General features: G+C 54.2%; 1 protein-coding gene and 1 pseudogene across 3 annotated transcripts; both read left to right on the top strand.

Annotated features, from left to right (window-relative positions):
• The first annotated feature begins 739 nt into the window (after nucleotides 1-739).
• On the top strand, nucleotides 740-5,875 carry LOC121107185 (annotated as a pseudogene). The gene is made up of 11 exons (XR_006931785.1): nucleotides 740-890; nucleotides 960-1,088; nucleotides 1,392-1,432; nucleotides 1,519-1,650; nucleotides 2,668-2,797; nucleotides 3,352-3,552; nucleotides 3,938-4,124; nucleotides 4,372-4,470; nucleotides 4,658-4,784; nucleotides 5,218-5,303; nucleotides 5,689-5,875. The product of XR_006931785.1 is annotated as a borealin-like (transcript).
• Nucleotides 5,876-8,954: 3,079 nt separating this feature from the next.
• Nucleotides 8,955-13,719, top strand: LOC107057175 (borealin-like). Of its 2 annotated transcripts, none has more exons than XR_001471342.4 (10): nucleotides 8,955-9,105; nucleotides 9,174-9,302; nucleotides 9,603-9,643; nucleotides 10,680-10,755; nucleotides 11,068-11,204; nucleotides 11,882-11,961; nucleotides 12,207-12,305; nucleotides 12,493-12,754; nucleotides 13,055-13,141; nucleotides 13,522-13,654. XR_001471342.4 is itself a non-coding variant. In XM_015302196.4 (10 exons), exons 1-10 carry the CDS (start codon nucleotides 9,024-9,026, stop codon nucleotides 13,564-13,566), a joined length of 903 nt encoding a protein of 300 aa, XP_015157682.1. In that variant the 5' UTR covers nucleotides 8,955-9,023; the 3' UTR covers nucleotides 13,567-13,719. The 2 variants fall into 2 exon arrangements, 1 of the variants encoding a protein (XP_015157682.1); XM_015302196.4 differs by having other exon boundaries at nucleotides 12,493-12,619; nucleotides 13,522-13,719.
• The last annotated feature ends 1,217 nt before the right edge of the window (nucleotides 13,720-14,936 follow it).

The following is a 14,936-nucleotide window of genomic DNA, read 5'->3' as shown; positions in this document are numbered from 1 at the left end:
GGTGACGCACTGGAGCAGGGTGCCCAAGGAGGTTGTGGATGCCCCGTCCCTGGAGGCATTCAGGGGATGCGGCTGGATGTGGCTCTGGGCAGCCTGGGCTGGCGGTTGGCGACCCTGCACATAGCAGGGGGTTGGAACTAGGTGATCGTGGTGGGCCTTTTCAACCCAGGCCATTCTATGATGCCATGAGTCCTAATGCCACGTTGCTCTGAAGGGCTTCCGTTCAGACTGGAGCTCGGCCAGTACCAAGACTGGGTACGCGGACCTCCGGAACTACCACTGTAAGCCACGCTTATTCCTTCAGCGTACCGGGGCGATGGAAGCCAACGCAGCGCTCAGAAGCACAGCGCACAGTGTTTGGAATCCCCGATTTGACATCTTTGAGTGGCCTCCCAAAACTCCTCCTTGCACGCAGCCGCAGCCGCAGCCGCAGCCCTGGCCGGGGAGCCCCGCCCCGCCCCGCCCCGCCCCGGGACGGTGCAGGTGCCGGTAGTAAGGCTCCGCGTCCCGCAGGCCCTCCAGCGCGTCGGCCAACGACGGGCAGCGCGGCCCGCGCCGCAGCAGCTCGCTCAGGCCCGGCTCCGCCGCTCGCTCCTCGGCCAGGCGCAGCACAGCGGCCCGGGGGCGGTCGCCGCGCCGTGCGTCATCACACCGCGCCGGGTGCCGATTGGCTGCGCCGCCGCTCGCGGAGCTCTGATTGGACAGCAGGCGCGCGTCGGGCGGCGGTTGAACGCGGCGCGGGCGGTGCTGTGGCGCCGTGCGGGAGCAGGAGCGGGGCTCGGTGCGCTCGCGCCGTTCCTCGGCCCTCATGGCTCCTGCCCGCAGGAAGGCGGCCGCGGGCGCGCGCGGCAGGAAGCTGAGCGCCTTCCTGAAGGACTTCGACCGGGAGGGTAGGCCGCGGGCGGGCGCGCCGAGGCCCGAGGCCCGGGCCGCGTCCGACGCCGCGTCCGTCCCCGCAGTGAGGAGCCGGGTCGAGCAGCTGCGGACGAACGGGGAGCGCCTGGTCAAGGAGATGGAGAACCTGTACGACGTGGAGCTCCTCCGGCTGCCCGCGGCGCTCCGCGAGATGAACTGGCTGGAGTTCTTCGGTACCGGCGGGGGGCGCGGGCGCGGGCGCGGGCGCGGGCGGGGCGGGCTTCCCCTGAAGCGGCGCTCGGAGGCCGTCGCTGAGGAGCGGTGGGACGCGGCGCGCGGGGCTCGCGCGAGCAGGACGCGGGTGGGCGCGGGCGGGTGCGCCGCCCCCTCTGCCCGGGGCCGCTCGCTCGCCGCCGGAACGCCTGCTGTGCGCTGCCCGCTGCTGCGGCGGCGTTACGGCGCACCTGCGTGTGTTGCGGGAGCTGTCCCGGCGACGTGCCGGAGTGACGCTTCCAAAGGAAATATCTTCTTTGTAGCTAAAGGGGGAAGCCAGAAAGTCGTGGAGGAGGCGGTGACGGTAGGTATCCAGCACAAATGGGAACCTTTCCCTCTTGCCTTGTGTGTTCGTGTAGGAGACGAGCCGAAGGCTTTGTGTATCCGCAGGAGAGGAGCGCTGCTGCGATAGCGCGGGTTACGCACGCAGCTGCTGCGTTAAGACTTAGCAGGAGGAGATCCTGTGGTGTCCCCCGCAGGGCTTGCGTGCTCGCGCTGCTCCTTGCCTGGCTTGCCAGGCCTGCTTAATTTCACGGACAATGTGAACAACGGGATTCTGTTGGTTTGAACGTTCCAGAAACTTTGAGGGGGAGAAAAGGAGAAGGGTGGGAGGAGGGAACCCGTGAAAACATCTCTCTGCCCATTGACAGATTCCCTGGGAAGAAGGCAGTGGAGGGAATGAAAGCATTAGCACCCTCGGGACTTTGAAGTAACTTCTGAGGCTCAAACTGTGCCGCGTTGTATACGAACACCAGACGGGTGTCCCAGCTGTGCTTTTAGGGCTCTCGTATATTTATTTTTATATGTATATATACACACAGCCTCAAAGAACAGAGTGTCATTCTCAGAAATGTTCCAGTAGGTTCGAAGTAACGTAATCTCTCCCTTGCAGGTGACGCTGACCGAGCCTCAGGAGCCCCGGGCGGCACGTGGCTAGAAGTGAGAGCTCAGTCCATCTGCAGGTGTCGGCAGCGTGCGCTACGGCTTTGTACTGGTTGGGGTGCGAGGCCGAAAAGGCGTGGCGGGCGTGGCTCCAGGCCAGCCAGGAGATGTCACAGCACAGATGACATCACCCGGAGCCCGTGTGCTGTCACAATGCATTGCCATGACGACGCCGGGCCCTCCCCAAGGACAGCTGGCCGCTGGCTCCAGGCGCCTCATTTGTGAGCTGTGCTGCCCGCAGCCGCTCGCCGTGCCCTGTGCCTGAGAGCAGCCCCAGCAGCAGACTAGCTCAGCCTCATCGCGCTCGTCCTCCAAGGCTCAGAGAGGTGAGGGAGAGCTCCTGCACACGTCAGGCTGCAGAGCCCAGCTGCAGGGTGCGGGCTGAGCTCCGGTGTGCGCGAGGGGCATGCAGCACGAGACTGGCAGGACTGGCAGTGAGCGGGAGAAACTGCTGCCGGCCCTTCCGGCTCAGGAGCTGCAAGCCACGTGGCGGACAGCTTGCGGCTGAGCAGAGGAGACGCGGGGGGCGGGAAGCAAAGCTCACCTGCGGCCTCTGTTGGGGCAGCCCGTCAGTAACTCCTCTGTTCTTGCCTTTAGGTTTGGAGGCACATGCCTGCCAGCATGGACGGAGCCTGGGTGGGGACCTGGAGACCTCATCGCCCACGCGGCCTCATCTCGGCCCAGTTCCCCAGCCCCGGGCCCCAGTACTCCATCCCGGGGACAACAGGTACAGCCACCATCCCCAGGGCGTGAGGCGCACCGGGGACATGGCGGGGCAGAGCAGCTCCCGAGCCTTTCCCCGTTCTGTCAGAGCCTCCTGGCTCCCTGGCGCAGCCGCGAGCCAGGCCTGGCCGAGGAAGGCCGGTGCCGCTGGCGCTGCTCCTTGTGGCCCGGGGAAAAAGGGGCCCGCTTCTGGCCAGCGCAGACTCAGCTTTGCAGCTGTAGAGAGGCGTTACGGGGTCTTGCAGAACAATTGACCCTTAGGGGGCTCTCGCTGTGGAGTGCCTGCACGCGTGGTGCGGGTACAGGCAGCGTGCTGGCCAAAACTCCGCTGTCTTTTTGCGGTGACTTTGCAAGGCACTCGCGCAGCCGTTTGCACTCAGGGACTGACTCTTGTGCGCTCCGAGGCCCGGCACAGCTCGCCTCCAGGGCTCTTGGAGGAAGAAGTCACGCGGGAAGGGAATGTCGGGGCCAGGGCCCGGCGCCTAACTGCGCCTGTTCCAACGGAGCTTGAGACGTGCAGCTGCACAGGGGTGTGCTCTCTTCTGCTTTTCCTCCTAGGTTATGTGGGCCACAGCCCCACCAAAGCCCGTGCCCCCGCCTACACGTTTAGAGGGACCAAACCGCCTGCGGCAGGGAGCTGCGGGCCAGGTCCCTGCTACTTTGTGGAGCCCGCCATCACCAGGAACGGGAAGTACGTGGCTCCGGGCGCCCAGCTCCGGGGACGACCCGCGACGAAGACCACCGTCACTCCCGGACCAAGTGAGTACCACTTGTGCAGCACTTCACCCAGACAAGACGAGCGGGCGGCGCGTTTGCCCGGGGCCAGCTCGCGCCCTGATGGAGCTGTAGGTCTTTTTTGAGAACGCAAACCGCTCTGAGCAGCGATAAACGCCCTCGAGAAGGACAGCTGGGCCACGGGCCGAGGGCAATAATGCCCCGTGTTCTAAAAAGAAGCGGCGCAGGGGGCTGACGGGAAACACGGCAGGGCATAGCGGCGGGGCACAGAAGAGCGTCCCCGCGTGCTGCCTGTGTCCCCCAGCGGCAATTCTGCAGCTCTTTGGGAAGAGATGTGGAATAATACCAAATGGGGCAGGAATACTCAGAGATTCCGCTCCAGTGGCTTGTTTCAGGCTCTCCGCTGCAGGTGAGGAGCCTGCTGAGCCAAGCGTTTTGTATGGGAGCATTTGCTCAGTGCGGACTCGGCTGTCACGGGAGAAGGAAATGACTGACTTGGCAGCTAATGTGTTTCAGGTGAGGACGTCCACTAAGAAAGCACCAGTGTCCAGGAGCAGAAGAGCTCCTTCAGCAAGAGTGAAACGCGTGAGTAAAAGGTAACGGCAATGAGTTTTGTGGCAGGATTTCAGAAACAGAGAGTAAAGGCGCAGTGCTAACACAGCTGCTGAATGGGATGGCACGTGGCCTAGCAGGCTGGATGATGTAGGCATGCTGTGCTGTAGGGCGATCTGTGAGAACCTTGGGTTGTCTCATCTGAGCCTTTGGTAAGACAGTGCTTACGTATCTGTTAAAATATTCTTCTTCTGAGAGCAGGGCTCTACTTACATGCTTCCTTTTAAGCAGATCAAGCAAAAGCAGCTTTATCACTCCAGCTACCGGCAGAAATCTTGATCTCTGTGCTCGAGGAGGCGCCTCCATCGTCACGCCCAGGTTTGATTCGAGGTTTGTATTCTGTTGCATTTCTCTGTTAACTGCTTACACAGAGGAGTGCCTTGCTGCTTACTCCCTATATCTCAGTTGTCTATATGCAGAATATTTTCCAGCAGCGCTTTGAACGTGCAATGGAAGACTTTTTGTCCAAGTGCTTTAAGCAATTGCAATAAAATTCCTTACCTGTTGCTTTTTCCAGAGTTTTCAAGACGCCGGGTTTGCGCACACCCGCAGTAAATGAACGTGTTTACACCATCTCTGCTAACGGCAGCCCCCTTGCTGATGGCAATGATGTCTTCATTACCGTTCCTGTTGGAGGAGGGGAGGTAAAATCAAACTTGAGCCTGTAAAATCCGTGCAGCAAGGGGAGCCTGTACCTTCGTGGGGGCCTAATCAGTTTCAAGGGACTCCTGTACGTTCGTTCTCGCCCGCTTACTTGTGCCACCGCAGTTTATCGGGAGGTAAATGTTGCTTAAAAAGACGCTGAAGAAATTATGAGTCAGAAGCGGGAGCTGTTGGCTCTGATCTAAGCAGAATGCAGACTGTTGCTTTGCTGGGCTTTTAAGTAATGCTGAAAGTACCTTCTGCTCACGGCAGTGTGTTGGTACACCAAGGGCAGGTATGAGATGAGCTGGTCAAGCTGGATGTGGTTCTTGGCACGTATGTGGTCTCCTAATGTGCATGGAGTTTTATTTTTGCTGCTTCTAGCTGCTAAACAACCGGCAAACCTGAGATCTGTTGGTGTTTGGCTTGTTACAGAGCATTCGTTTAACAGCAAGTGATCTGACCAAGAAGAATCTTCTTCATCTCAATCGGAGGCACGAGGCATTATGAAGAAGCTATCTGTAAGTCTGTTTCTTTCTTTCTTTCTTTTTTTCTTTTCTTTTCTTTCTTTTTTTTTTTTTTTTTTTTTTTTTTTGTTCGAGACCTGAAGCTATAATGCAGCCTTGTCTCTGTCCTTAATTGTTGTCCGTAACTGTTGAGCTACTGAGCTGTAGCAGAAGCTTCTCATTTCAAGTCTTGTATCTTAGCTTCTACCACTGGTGAAGAAGCAGCATGAACTGGGAAGGGAAGGAGGGATAAAACTTCACACTGTAGAAAAAAATAACTGTTGTCAGCATTTTGAAAAACTGAATCGAAACTAAAGGTGTCTTCTGCTTCAGGTGGAAATCGGAAGCGGCTGTGGGTTATAATCTCTTTGCCTGTTGATGAATTTCTCTTTCTTTCTAGGTTCGTCTTGCACAAGCTTGTAGCAGTGCAAAAACCCATAGGTGAAGGGCAGTGAATGTCAACACCTTTTGTAAACGTGGAACTACTCCTATAAGCTACGAGTACATTTTATTTGGTGTCTTACAATTCTGTGAGCATTCATTTAAACGAAATGAAATTAAAAAAAATAAAAAAATAAAGAAAACCAGCAAAGCAGTTGAAATCAGTGCTGTATAACTGACAACGCTGTTAATATTCAAACGTCCTTTTCCAGCTGTCAGCGTGATTCAGTTGCAGCTGGTATGAATCACAGCTACCTGGCAGCTAATAGCTAACCATATTCATCACCCAAATCCATTTCCCATTCTGTCTGAGCCCCGTGTGCCGCCAGGCAGTGGGTAAGCAGTAGTTCATTTCTCTGCAGTGTATTGCTTGTGCACACTACTAGAATCCCTTCTGCCCCTTCTGCCGTGTACGTGGCCGTTGTGTTTGGTTTAACCAAATAGGAACATCCCTCTGCTATTCAGTTCAGGTGTTTCGGGCAATGCAGGGAAGCTGATTCACTTCTTTATAGCAGAATCTCTCAGTGTAATGCTCCACAGGGGCGCTGAAGGTTCCGGGGGTGCACATTGGCGATTGAGGAGGAGGATGATGAGGCCCGAATGCCGCTGCCAGGCGTGTCACAGGAAGCTCTCATGGCTGCAGCGGCTGGGAGCGGGTGAGGGGCGGCTTTGCTGGTGTTTTGCCAGTGGACAGCGTCAGCACAAAGGTTGCAGGCAGCATTCAAAGAAGTGCATCTTAAGTTTAAAGGAATGCGATAATAAGCGAAACGATACAGCAAGAATAACACAGAACAAGACAATGCACCTAACAGTTACTGTGTAAGGTTAAGTACAGTAATTAAGGAATATACATTACCAGTTGCCCTCACACTTTACCATCGCCCAGATCTGTGGTCGCTGGGGAGCCCCAGTTGCAGTGAGGTTCTGGAGAGCCTGTTCCTGGCAGCTGGGAGCTCCTATGCAGTGCATCCACTCGTAGGTGAGGTCTCCACCCTTGCTGCAAGACGGTCCAGCCTTTATATGGCTTCATTCTCCCTTTGGATCCCACCGGACTTGAGGTTGTGGTTGTCACTGACAGCATTCTTGTGACCGTGTCACCAGGGCTGCGTCCCCTTGAGCTACTGATGCTGCCACCGACCACTCAGTGTCCCAGCGGTGTCCGTGGCACCTGGCCTGTGGGGACTTTGGCCTCGTGGTGGCATTGTCTCCAGACAGAAGCTCCTTTGAAAACGCTGCAGTTTTGCCATGCTTAGGGGCTCTGTGTGATGTGGCACACGGCTGCGGTGGGGAATCCAACTGCAGCTACGGGTGGCAGCAGGCTCGCCTGTGCCATGGTGGTTCCAGAGGGCTGGGCATCCCCAAGGGGATGACAGTGCTGCACTGCAGGGCTTGAGACGTGCGTCATTCTCGCTGCCCGAGCTTGATGCAGAGTACTGGCACTGGAAACCTGGCTGTGAGGAAATGGGGGGCAGGAGGAAGTTCAGGGGGAGATGCCAAGCTCCTTTGGGTGTCATAATTGTGAGGTGAATTATAATAATAATTGTGAATAATAATAATAATTGTGAGGTGAATAATAGTGAGAGTGTGAATAATTTGGGTCTTCGTCTGTGTCATCGTACGAGTTCCATTTTTGAAGGCCTCAGGGCTGTATACACAACAGTACCTGTTAATGATTGCACCGGTACCCTCCTGGGCAGCAATCACTATGTCGAATTCCATGTGCTTCAATGGTACAATTTTCTGTGTTTTGTTGTAATCTCCAGCTAATCAATCTGCTAGCTTGATGTGTTAAATTCAGCGCTGCTGCAGTATCATTAGCTGATGCTGATCCTTGCCATCCAGCAGAGGCTACCACAGCTTGTGGCGGGAAGATGGCCATGGCATAGAACCACCAAGCAGCCCGTTTATGTCTGGCCAGAAATGTTTGCTGATTAGTTGATGTTTGTGGCAATTTGGAATGTATGGTACTGGGTATGTAGGGTCATCCCCAAATAATCATCTGGAGCAGCTGAAGGGTAGGTACGGCCGGCCATGCAGACCACACACATATGAAGACCCTCACAGTATTACATGCACAGAAGACTCATCAGGATCCTAATTCAAGGGTAAGAGAATGTTCTTAAGCCAGTTTTTGGGTGAAGCTCCTGGAAGAAGCAGTGATAGTAGGTATGCAATGGAAATTTAGAGTTCCTTTATAGAACTGTACATTCCAGCAGCACGCCACCCTATTTTATTGCATTCCCTTTCACTCTGTTCTTTTTCACTCGACTCTACTCCACCTCTTTTCATCGCATTCCGCTCCCATCCATTTCATTTCATTGCATTCCCTATGACTTCGCACCACTCTGCCTCATTCATCTCCACTATACCTCATTCTGTTTCATTTCTTTTCAGTGTGCTCACTCCCCCCTCCCTGCCCCCTGCTTGTCCGCCTCCCTTGCTTTGACCAGCTGTTCCTTGCTCAGCCTTGCTGGCTTCCTGCCTCTTCGTGGGGACAGAGTTCTTGCATTCTCCCAGAGATGTCCTTAGAGTTGTTGGCTCTGTTTGATTCCTATTTCTTTAAGGACCAGTTTCCAGGGGACCTCTCCCCCTGATTCTTTTGAAAGAGCTGGACAGCTGCACTTTTCTGCAGTTGGAGGGACTGACTGCTCTTTGCCAAGCCCTCAGGATCACAAACAGCCAGTACACAGTTGCTGCAGCCTGCACTGCCTCTCAGCTTAATTTCTGTAATGAGCTCACCAGCACTGGAGGGGCACCCGATGGGTTTCAGGGACACCCTGCAGATCTCGAGTCACCAAACTACTTGAGCAGGCACCCAGTGGCTCCGAATGACACCCAAAGGAGCTTGGCATCCCCCCTGAACTTCCTCCTGCCCCCCATTTCCTCACAGCCAGGTTTCCAGTGCCAGTACTCTGCATCAAGCTCGGGCAGCGAGAACGATGCACGTCTCAAGCCCTGCAGTGCCCCGCCACGGGACGGTGCAGGTGCCGGTAGTAAGGCTCCGCGTCCCGCAGGCCTCCAGCGCGTCGGCCAACGACGGGCAGCGCGGCCCGCGCCGCAGCAGCTCGCTCAGGCCCGGCTCCGCCGCCGCTCGCACAGCGGCCCGGGGGGCGGTCGCCGCGCCGTGCGTCATCACACCGCGCCGGGTGCCGATTGGCTGCGCCGCCGCTCGCGGAGCTCTGATTGGACAGCAGGCGCGCGTCGGGCGGCGGTTGAACGCGGCGCGGGCGGTGCTGTGGCGCCGTGCGGGAGCAGGAGCGGGGCTCGGTGCGCTCGCGCCGTTCCTCGGCCCTCATGGCTCCTGCCCGCAGGAAGGCGGCCGCGGGCGCGCGCGGCAGGAAGCTGAGCGCCTTCCTGAAGGACTTCGACCGGGAGGGTAGGCCGCGGGCGGGCGCGCCGAGGCCCGGGCCCGAGCCGCGTCCGACGCCGCGTCCGTCCCCGCAGTGAGGAGCCGGGTCGAGCAGCTGCGGACGAACGGGGAGCGCCTGGTCAAGGAGATGGAGAACCTGTACGACGTGGAGCTCCTCCGGCTGCCCGCGGCGCTCCGCGAGATGAACTGGCTGGAGTTCTTCGGTACCGGCGGGGGGCGCGGGCGCGGGCGCGGGCGCGGGCGGGCGGGCTCCCCTGAAGCGGCGCTCGGAGGCCGTCGCTGAGGAGCGGTGGGACGCGGCGCGCGGGGCTCGCGCGAGCAGGACGCGGGTGGGCGCGGGCGGGTGCGCCGCCCCCTCTGCCCGGGCCGCTCGCTCGCCGCCGGAACGCCTGCTGTGCGCTGCCCGCTGCTGCGGCGGCGTTACGGCGCACCTGCGTGTGTTGCGGGAGCTGTCCCGGCGACGTGCCGGAGTGACGCTTCCAAAGGAAATATCTTCTTTGTAGCTAAAGGGGGAAGCCAGAAAGTCGTGGAGGAGGCGGTGACGGTAGGTATCCAGCACAAATGGGAACCTTTCCCTCTTGCCTTGTGTGTTCGTGTAGGAGACGAGCCGAAGGCTTTGTGTATCCGCAGGAGAGGAGCGCTGCTGCGATAGCGCGGGTTACGCACGCAGCTGCTGCGTTAAGACTTAGCAGGAGGAGATCCTGTGGTGTCCCCCGCAGGGCTTGCGTGCTCGCGCTGCTCCTTGCCTGGTGCCAGGCCTGCTTAATTTCACGGACAATGTGAACAACGGGATTCTGTTGGTTTGAACGTTCCAGAAACTTTGAGGGGGAGAAAAGGAGAAGGGTGGGAGGAGGGAACCCGTGAAAACATCTCTCTGCCCATTGACAGATTCCCTGGGAAGAAGGCAGTGGAGGGAATGAAAGCATTAGCACCCTCGGGACTTTGAAGTAACTTCTGAGGCTCAAACCTTGCCACCAGACGGGTGTCCCAGCTGTGCTTTTAGGGCTTTCCTATATGTACAGCCTCCAGGGGTGGGCATGCTCTGGGCGGCCTTTGCCTGTATGCCCCTTGCAATCCTCTTAGCATTTTAACATTCTTCAGGGATGGTCACAAAACAAACAAACAAAAAAAAACCCTAAACACGATATGATTGCACTCTTGGCTGCTCCATCATCACACGCGGAGATCACCGTTGCCTAACGCACCAGCCCTTCTCTCCCACTGTCTATAAGGTTGCTCTGCTCCCCTGAAGTTGTTTTGCAGAGCCCTGTGCTGTGGGGGTTTGCTCCTAGGTCTCTGGAAGAGCATGCACCTTTCAGTAAGCTAAAGCATTGCTGTGGGGTGGAGCAGCAGGGAGTAGGTGAAGCGTGCTTGCAGCTGCCCAGCAAGGCATGCTGCCGCTGAAGGGCGCCGAGATCTATTATGTCCAGAGTAATGTGGAAGGACCTCGTTTGAGTACAACAGAGGAACGTAAAGATATTTTTGCTGTGAATGGTTATAAAGACTTTGCCTGCAACTTTGACTTATCGCAAACTCACGCTACTGATCATCCTGACAATATTATGACTTCTTAATCCTAGGCAGACTTGGGAATAACAGAAATAAACAAGCTAACAGCAGAACTTATCCAGACTCCTTTAAAAATCGTCACAAAAGGTCAGTAGTTAACATTCTGTGAATACTGATTTGGTTCTTAGCTACAGCCTTTGCTACATTTAAAGACGGGGACGTAATTCTCCCTTTACTCCTGCAACCTGAAGTACTTTTACGTGCTTTAATTAAAGCATTCTGAATAATTCACAGCCGTGTTCTCTTTACTGTTGTCGTCAGAATTCAGATTTTAGAAGCAAACTGTTGCCAAAAGAAGCTTGTAGTATATTTCCTTACCTTAGCTAATGGTCAGTTATGTCACGGTAGGGTTGTTTTTTTTTTTCTGTCAACTTGAACGATGCTTCCTCCTTTTCGTAGAAAAATCTAAACAGGGTATTGAAGCTACTGAAGAAGCAGCAGAGGTTCCTTTGCTTCCTCCAGCAAAGAAAGCGAAACACGATAGCCAGCTTCTGCTGGAGCAAGCAGCTGCAAGTACTAATCCAAGAAACGGAAAGGTGAGTTGCAGCTCTTTGTGATGGCTTTTGTTCCCAGGATATAAACTATGTAGTGAGGCGATGCTGATGCCTGTGGTGGGGACAGCTGTGCAGGATGCCGTAAGGGTGACTTTGAAAAAGCTGTTGTTTCCTGAGCGTTCCGGTGACGCTGGAAGCTGGCTTTCACTGGCAGGTAGTGCTGTTACTTATGGCGAGCAAAGTGACTGTGCTGCGAGTTACCTCTGCGTTTATTCCTGTTGTACTTCTGCACATGAGAGTCTCCTCCTTCTCATCTGAGTGGGTGTATTCAGTGCTGCTGTATGTAGGGAGTGATATTCCCTAGAGCAGAACAGTCTGGGCCACGTTGAAATTATTTACCAATAATGCTTTTTGATTTTCTATTTTATGAATTTTGCTGTGGGCAACAGTAAACACGTGAGCCGTCCGAGTCAGAGTAGAAGTTAACGAGGTCCGTTATCCTCCGGAAGTTCTACAGCTGAACTTTGGGGAAGAGATGTGAGAATAATACTCAAATGGGGGAGGTAATACTCAGAGATTTGTCCAGTGGCTTGTTTCAGGCTCTCGCGCTGCAGGAAGGAGCCTGCTGAGCCAAGCGTTTTGTATGGGAGCATTGCTCAGTGCGGACTCGGCTGTCACGGGAGAAGGAAATGACTGACTTGGCAGCTAATGTGTTTCAGGTGAGGACGTCCACTAAGAAAGCACCAGTGTCCAGGAGCAGAAGAGCTCCTTCAGCAAGAGTGAAACGCGTGAGTAAAAGGTAACGGCAATGAGTTTTGTGGCAGGATTTCAGAAACAGAGAGTAAAGGCGCAGTGCTAACACAGCTGCTGAATGGGATGGCACGTGGCCTAGCAGGCTGGATGATGTAGGCATGCTGTGCTGTAGGGCGATCTGTGAGAACCTTGGGTTGTCTCATCTGAGCCTTTGGTAAGACAGTGCTTACGTATCTGTTAAAATTATTCTTCTGAGAGCAGGGCTCTACTTACATGCTTCCTTTTAAGCAGATCAAGCAAAAGCAGCTTTATCACTCCAGCTACCGGCAGAAATCTTGATCTCTGTGCTCGAGGAGGCGCCTCCATCGTCACGCCCAGGTTTGATTCGAGGTTTGTATTCTGTTGCATTTCTCTGTTAACTGCTTACACAGAGGAGTGCCTTGCTGCTTACTCCCTATATCTCAGTTGTCTATATGCAGAATATTTTCCAGCAGCGCTTTGAACGTGCAATGGAAGACTTTTTGTCCAAGTGCTTTAAGCAATTGCAATAAAATTCCTTACCTGTTGCTTTTTCCAGAGTTTTCAAGACGCCGGGTTTGCGCACACCCGCAGTAAATGAACGTGTTTACACCATCTCTGCTAACGGCAGCCCCCTTGCTGATGGCAATGATGTCTTCATTACCGTTCCTGTTGGAGGAGGGGAGGTAAAATCAAACTTGAGCCTGTAAAATCCGTGCAGCAAGGGGAGCCTGTACCTTCGTGGGGGCCTAATCAGTTTCAAGGGACTCCTGTACGTTCGTTCTCGCCCGCTTACTTGTGCCACCGCAGTTTATCGGGAGGTAAATGTTGCTTAAAAAGACGCTGAAGAAATTATGAGTCAGAAGCGGGAGCTGTTGGCTCTGATCTAAGCAGAATGCAGACTGTTGCTTTGCTGGGCTTTTAAGTAATGCTGAAAGTACCTTCTGCTCACGGCAGTGTGTGGTACACCAAGGGCAGGTATGAGATGAGCTGGTCAAGCTGGATGTGGTTCTTGGCACGTATGTGGTCTCCTAATGTGCATGGAGTTTTATTTTTGCTGCTTTAGCTAGCTGCTAAACAACCGGCAAACCTGAGATCTGTTGGTGTTTGGCTTGTTACAGAGCATTCGTTTAACAGCAAGTGATCTGACCAAGAAGAATCTTCTTCATCTCAATCCGGAGGCACGAGGCATTATGAAGAAGCTATCTGTAAGTCTGTTTCTTTCTTTCTTTCTTTTTTTCTTTTCTCTTTCTTTCTTTTTTTTTTTTTTTTTTTTTTTTGTTCGAGACCTGAAGCTATAATGCAGCCTTGTCTCTGTCCTTAATTGTTGTCCGTAACTGTTGAGCTACTGAACTGTAGCAGAAGCTTCTCATTTCAAGTCTTGTATCTTAGCTTCTACCACTGGTGAAGAAGCAGCATGAACTGGAAGGGAAGGAGGGATAAAACTTCACACTTGTAGAAAAATAACTGTTGTCAGCATTTTGAAAACTGAATCGAAACTAAAGGTGTCTTCTGCTTCAGGTGGAAATCGGAAGCGGCTGTGGGTTATAATCTCTTTGCCTGTTGATGAATTTCTCTTTCTTTCTAGGTTCGTCTTGCACAAGCTTGTAGCAGTGCAAAAACCCATAGGTGAAGGGCAGTGAATGTCAACACCTTTTGTAAACGTGGAACTACTCCTATAAGCTACGAGTACATTTTATTTGGTGTCTTACAATTCTGTGAGCATTCATTAAACGAAATGAAATTAAAAAAATAAAAAAAATAAAGAAAACCAGCAAAGCAGTTGAAATCAGTGCTGTATAACTGACAACGCTGTTAATATTCAAACGTCCTTTTCCAGCTGTCAGCGTGATTCAGTTGCAGCTGGTATGAATCACAGCTACCTGGCAGCTAATAGCTAACCATATTCATCACCCAAATCCATTTCCATTCTGTCTGAGCCCCGTGTGCCGCCAGGCAGTGGGTAAGCAGTAGTTCATTTCTCTGCAGTGTATTGCTTGTGCACACTACTAGAATCCCTTCTGCCCCTTCTGCCGTGTACGTGGCGTTGTGTTTGGTTTAACCAAATAGGAACATCCCTCTGCTATTCAGTTCAGGTGTTTCGGGCAATGCAGGGAAGCTGATTCACTTCTTTATAGCAGAATCTCTCAGTGTAATGCTCCACAGGGGCGCTGAAGGTTCCGGGGGTGCACATTGGCGATTGAGGAGGAGGATGATGAGGCCCGAATGCCGCTGCCAGGCGTGTCACAGGAAGCTCTCATGGCTGCAGCGGCTGGGAGCGGGGTGAGGGGCGGCTTTGCTGGTGTTTTGCCAGTGGACAGCGTCAGCACAAAGTTGCAGGCAGCATTCAAAGAAGTGCATCTTAAGTTTAAGGAATGCGATAATAAGCGAAACGATACAGCAAGAATAACACAGAACAAGACAATGCAACTAACAGTTACTGTGTAAGGTAAGTACAGTAATTAAGGAATATACATTACCAGTTGCCCTCACACTTTACCATCGCCCAGATCTGTGGTCGCTGGGGAGCCCCAGTTGCAGTGAGGTTCTGGAGAGCCTGTTCCTGGCAGCTGGGAGCTCCTATGCAGTGCATCCACTCGTAGGTGAGGTCTCCACCCTTGCTGCAAGACGGTCCAGCCTTTATATGGCTTCATTCTCCCTTTGGATCCCACCGGACTTGAGGGTTGTGGTTGTCACTGACAGCATTCTTGTGACCGTGTCACCAGGGCTGCGTCCCCTTGAGCTACTGATGCTGCCACCGACCACTCAGTGTCCCAGCGGTGTCCGTGGCACCTGGCCTGTGGGGACTTTGGCCTCGTGGTGGCATTGTCTCCAGACAGAAGCTCCTTTGAAAACGCTGCAGTTTTGCCATGCTTAGGGGCTCTGTGTGATGTGGCACACGGCTGCGGTGGGGAATCCAACTGCAGCTACGGGGTGGCAGCAGGCTCGCCTGTGCCATGGTGGTTCCAGAGGGCTGGGCATCCCCAAGGGGATGACAGTGCT

This window comes from Gallus gallus, chromosome 19 (assembly GCF_016699485.2).
Source record: "Gallus gallus isolate bGalGal1 chromosome 19, bGalGal1.mat.broiler.GRCg7b, whole genome shotgun sequence".
In the NCBI taxonomy this organism is placed as follows: Eukaryota; Metazoa; Chordata; class Aves; order Galliformes; family Phasianidae; genus Gallus; species Gallus gallus.
This window is presented reverse-complemented; position numbering and strand designations above follow the sequence as displayed.

What these genes read in the sequence shown, in the direction of transcription:
- LOC107057175 (XM_015302196.4), top strand. Translation starts at nt 9,024, where the DNA reads ATGGCTCCTGCCCGCAGGAAGGCGGCCGCGGGCGCGCGCGGCAGGAAG. An exon ending in TTCCTGTTGGAGGAGGGGAG is followed by an intron (nt 12,620 to 13,054) that starts GTAAAATCAAAC and finishes GGCTTGTTACAG; the next exon opens with AGCATTCGTTTAACAGCAAG. An exon ending in GCATTATGAAGAAGCTATCT is followed by an intron (nt 13,142 to 13,521) that starts GTAAGTCTGTTT and finishes CTTTCTTTCTAG; the next exon opens with GTTCGTCTTGCACAAGCTTG.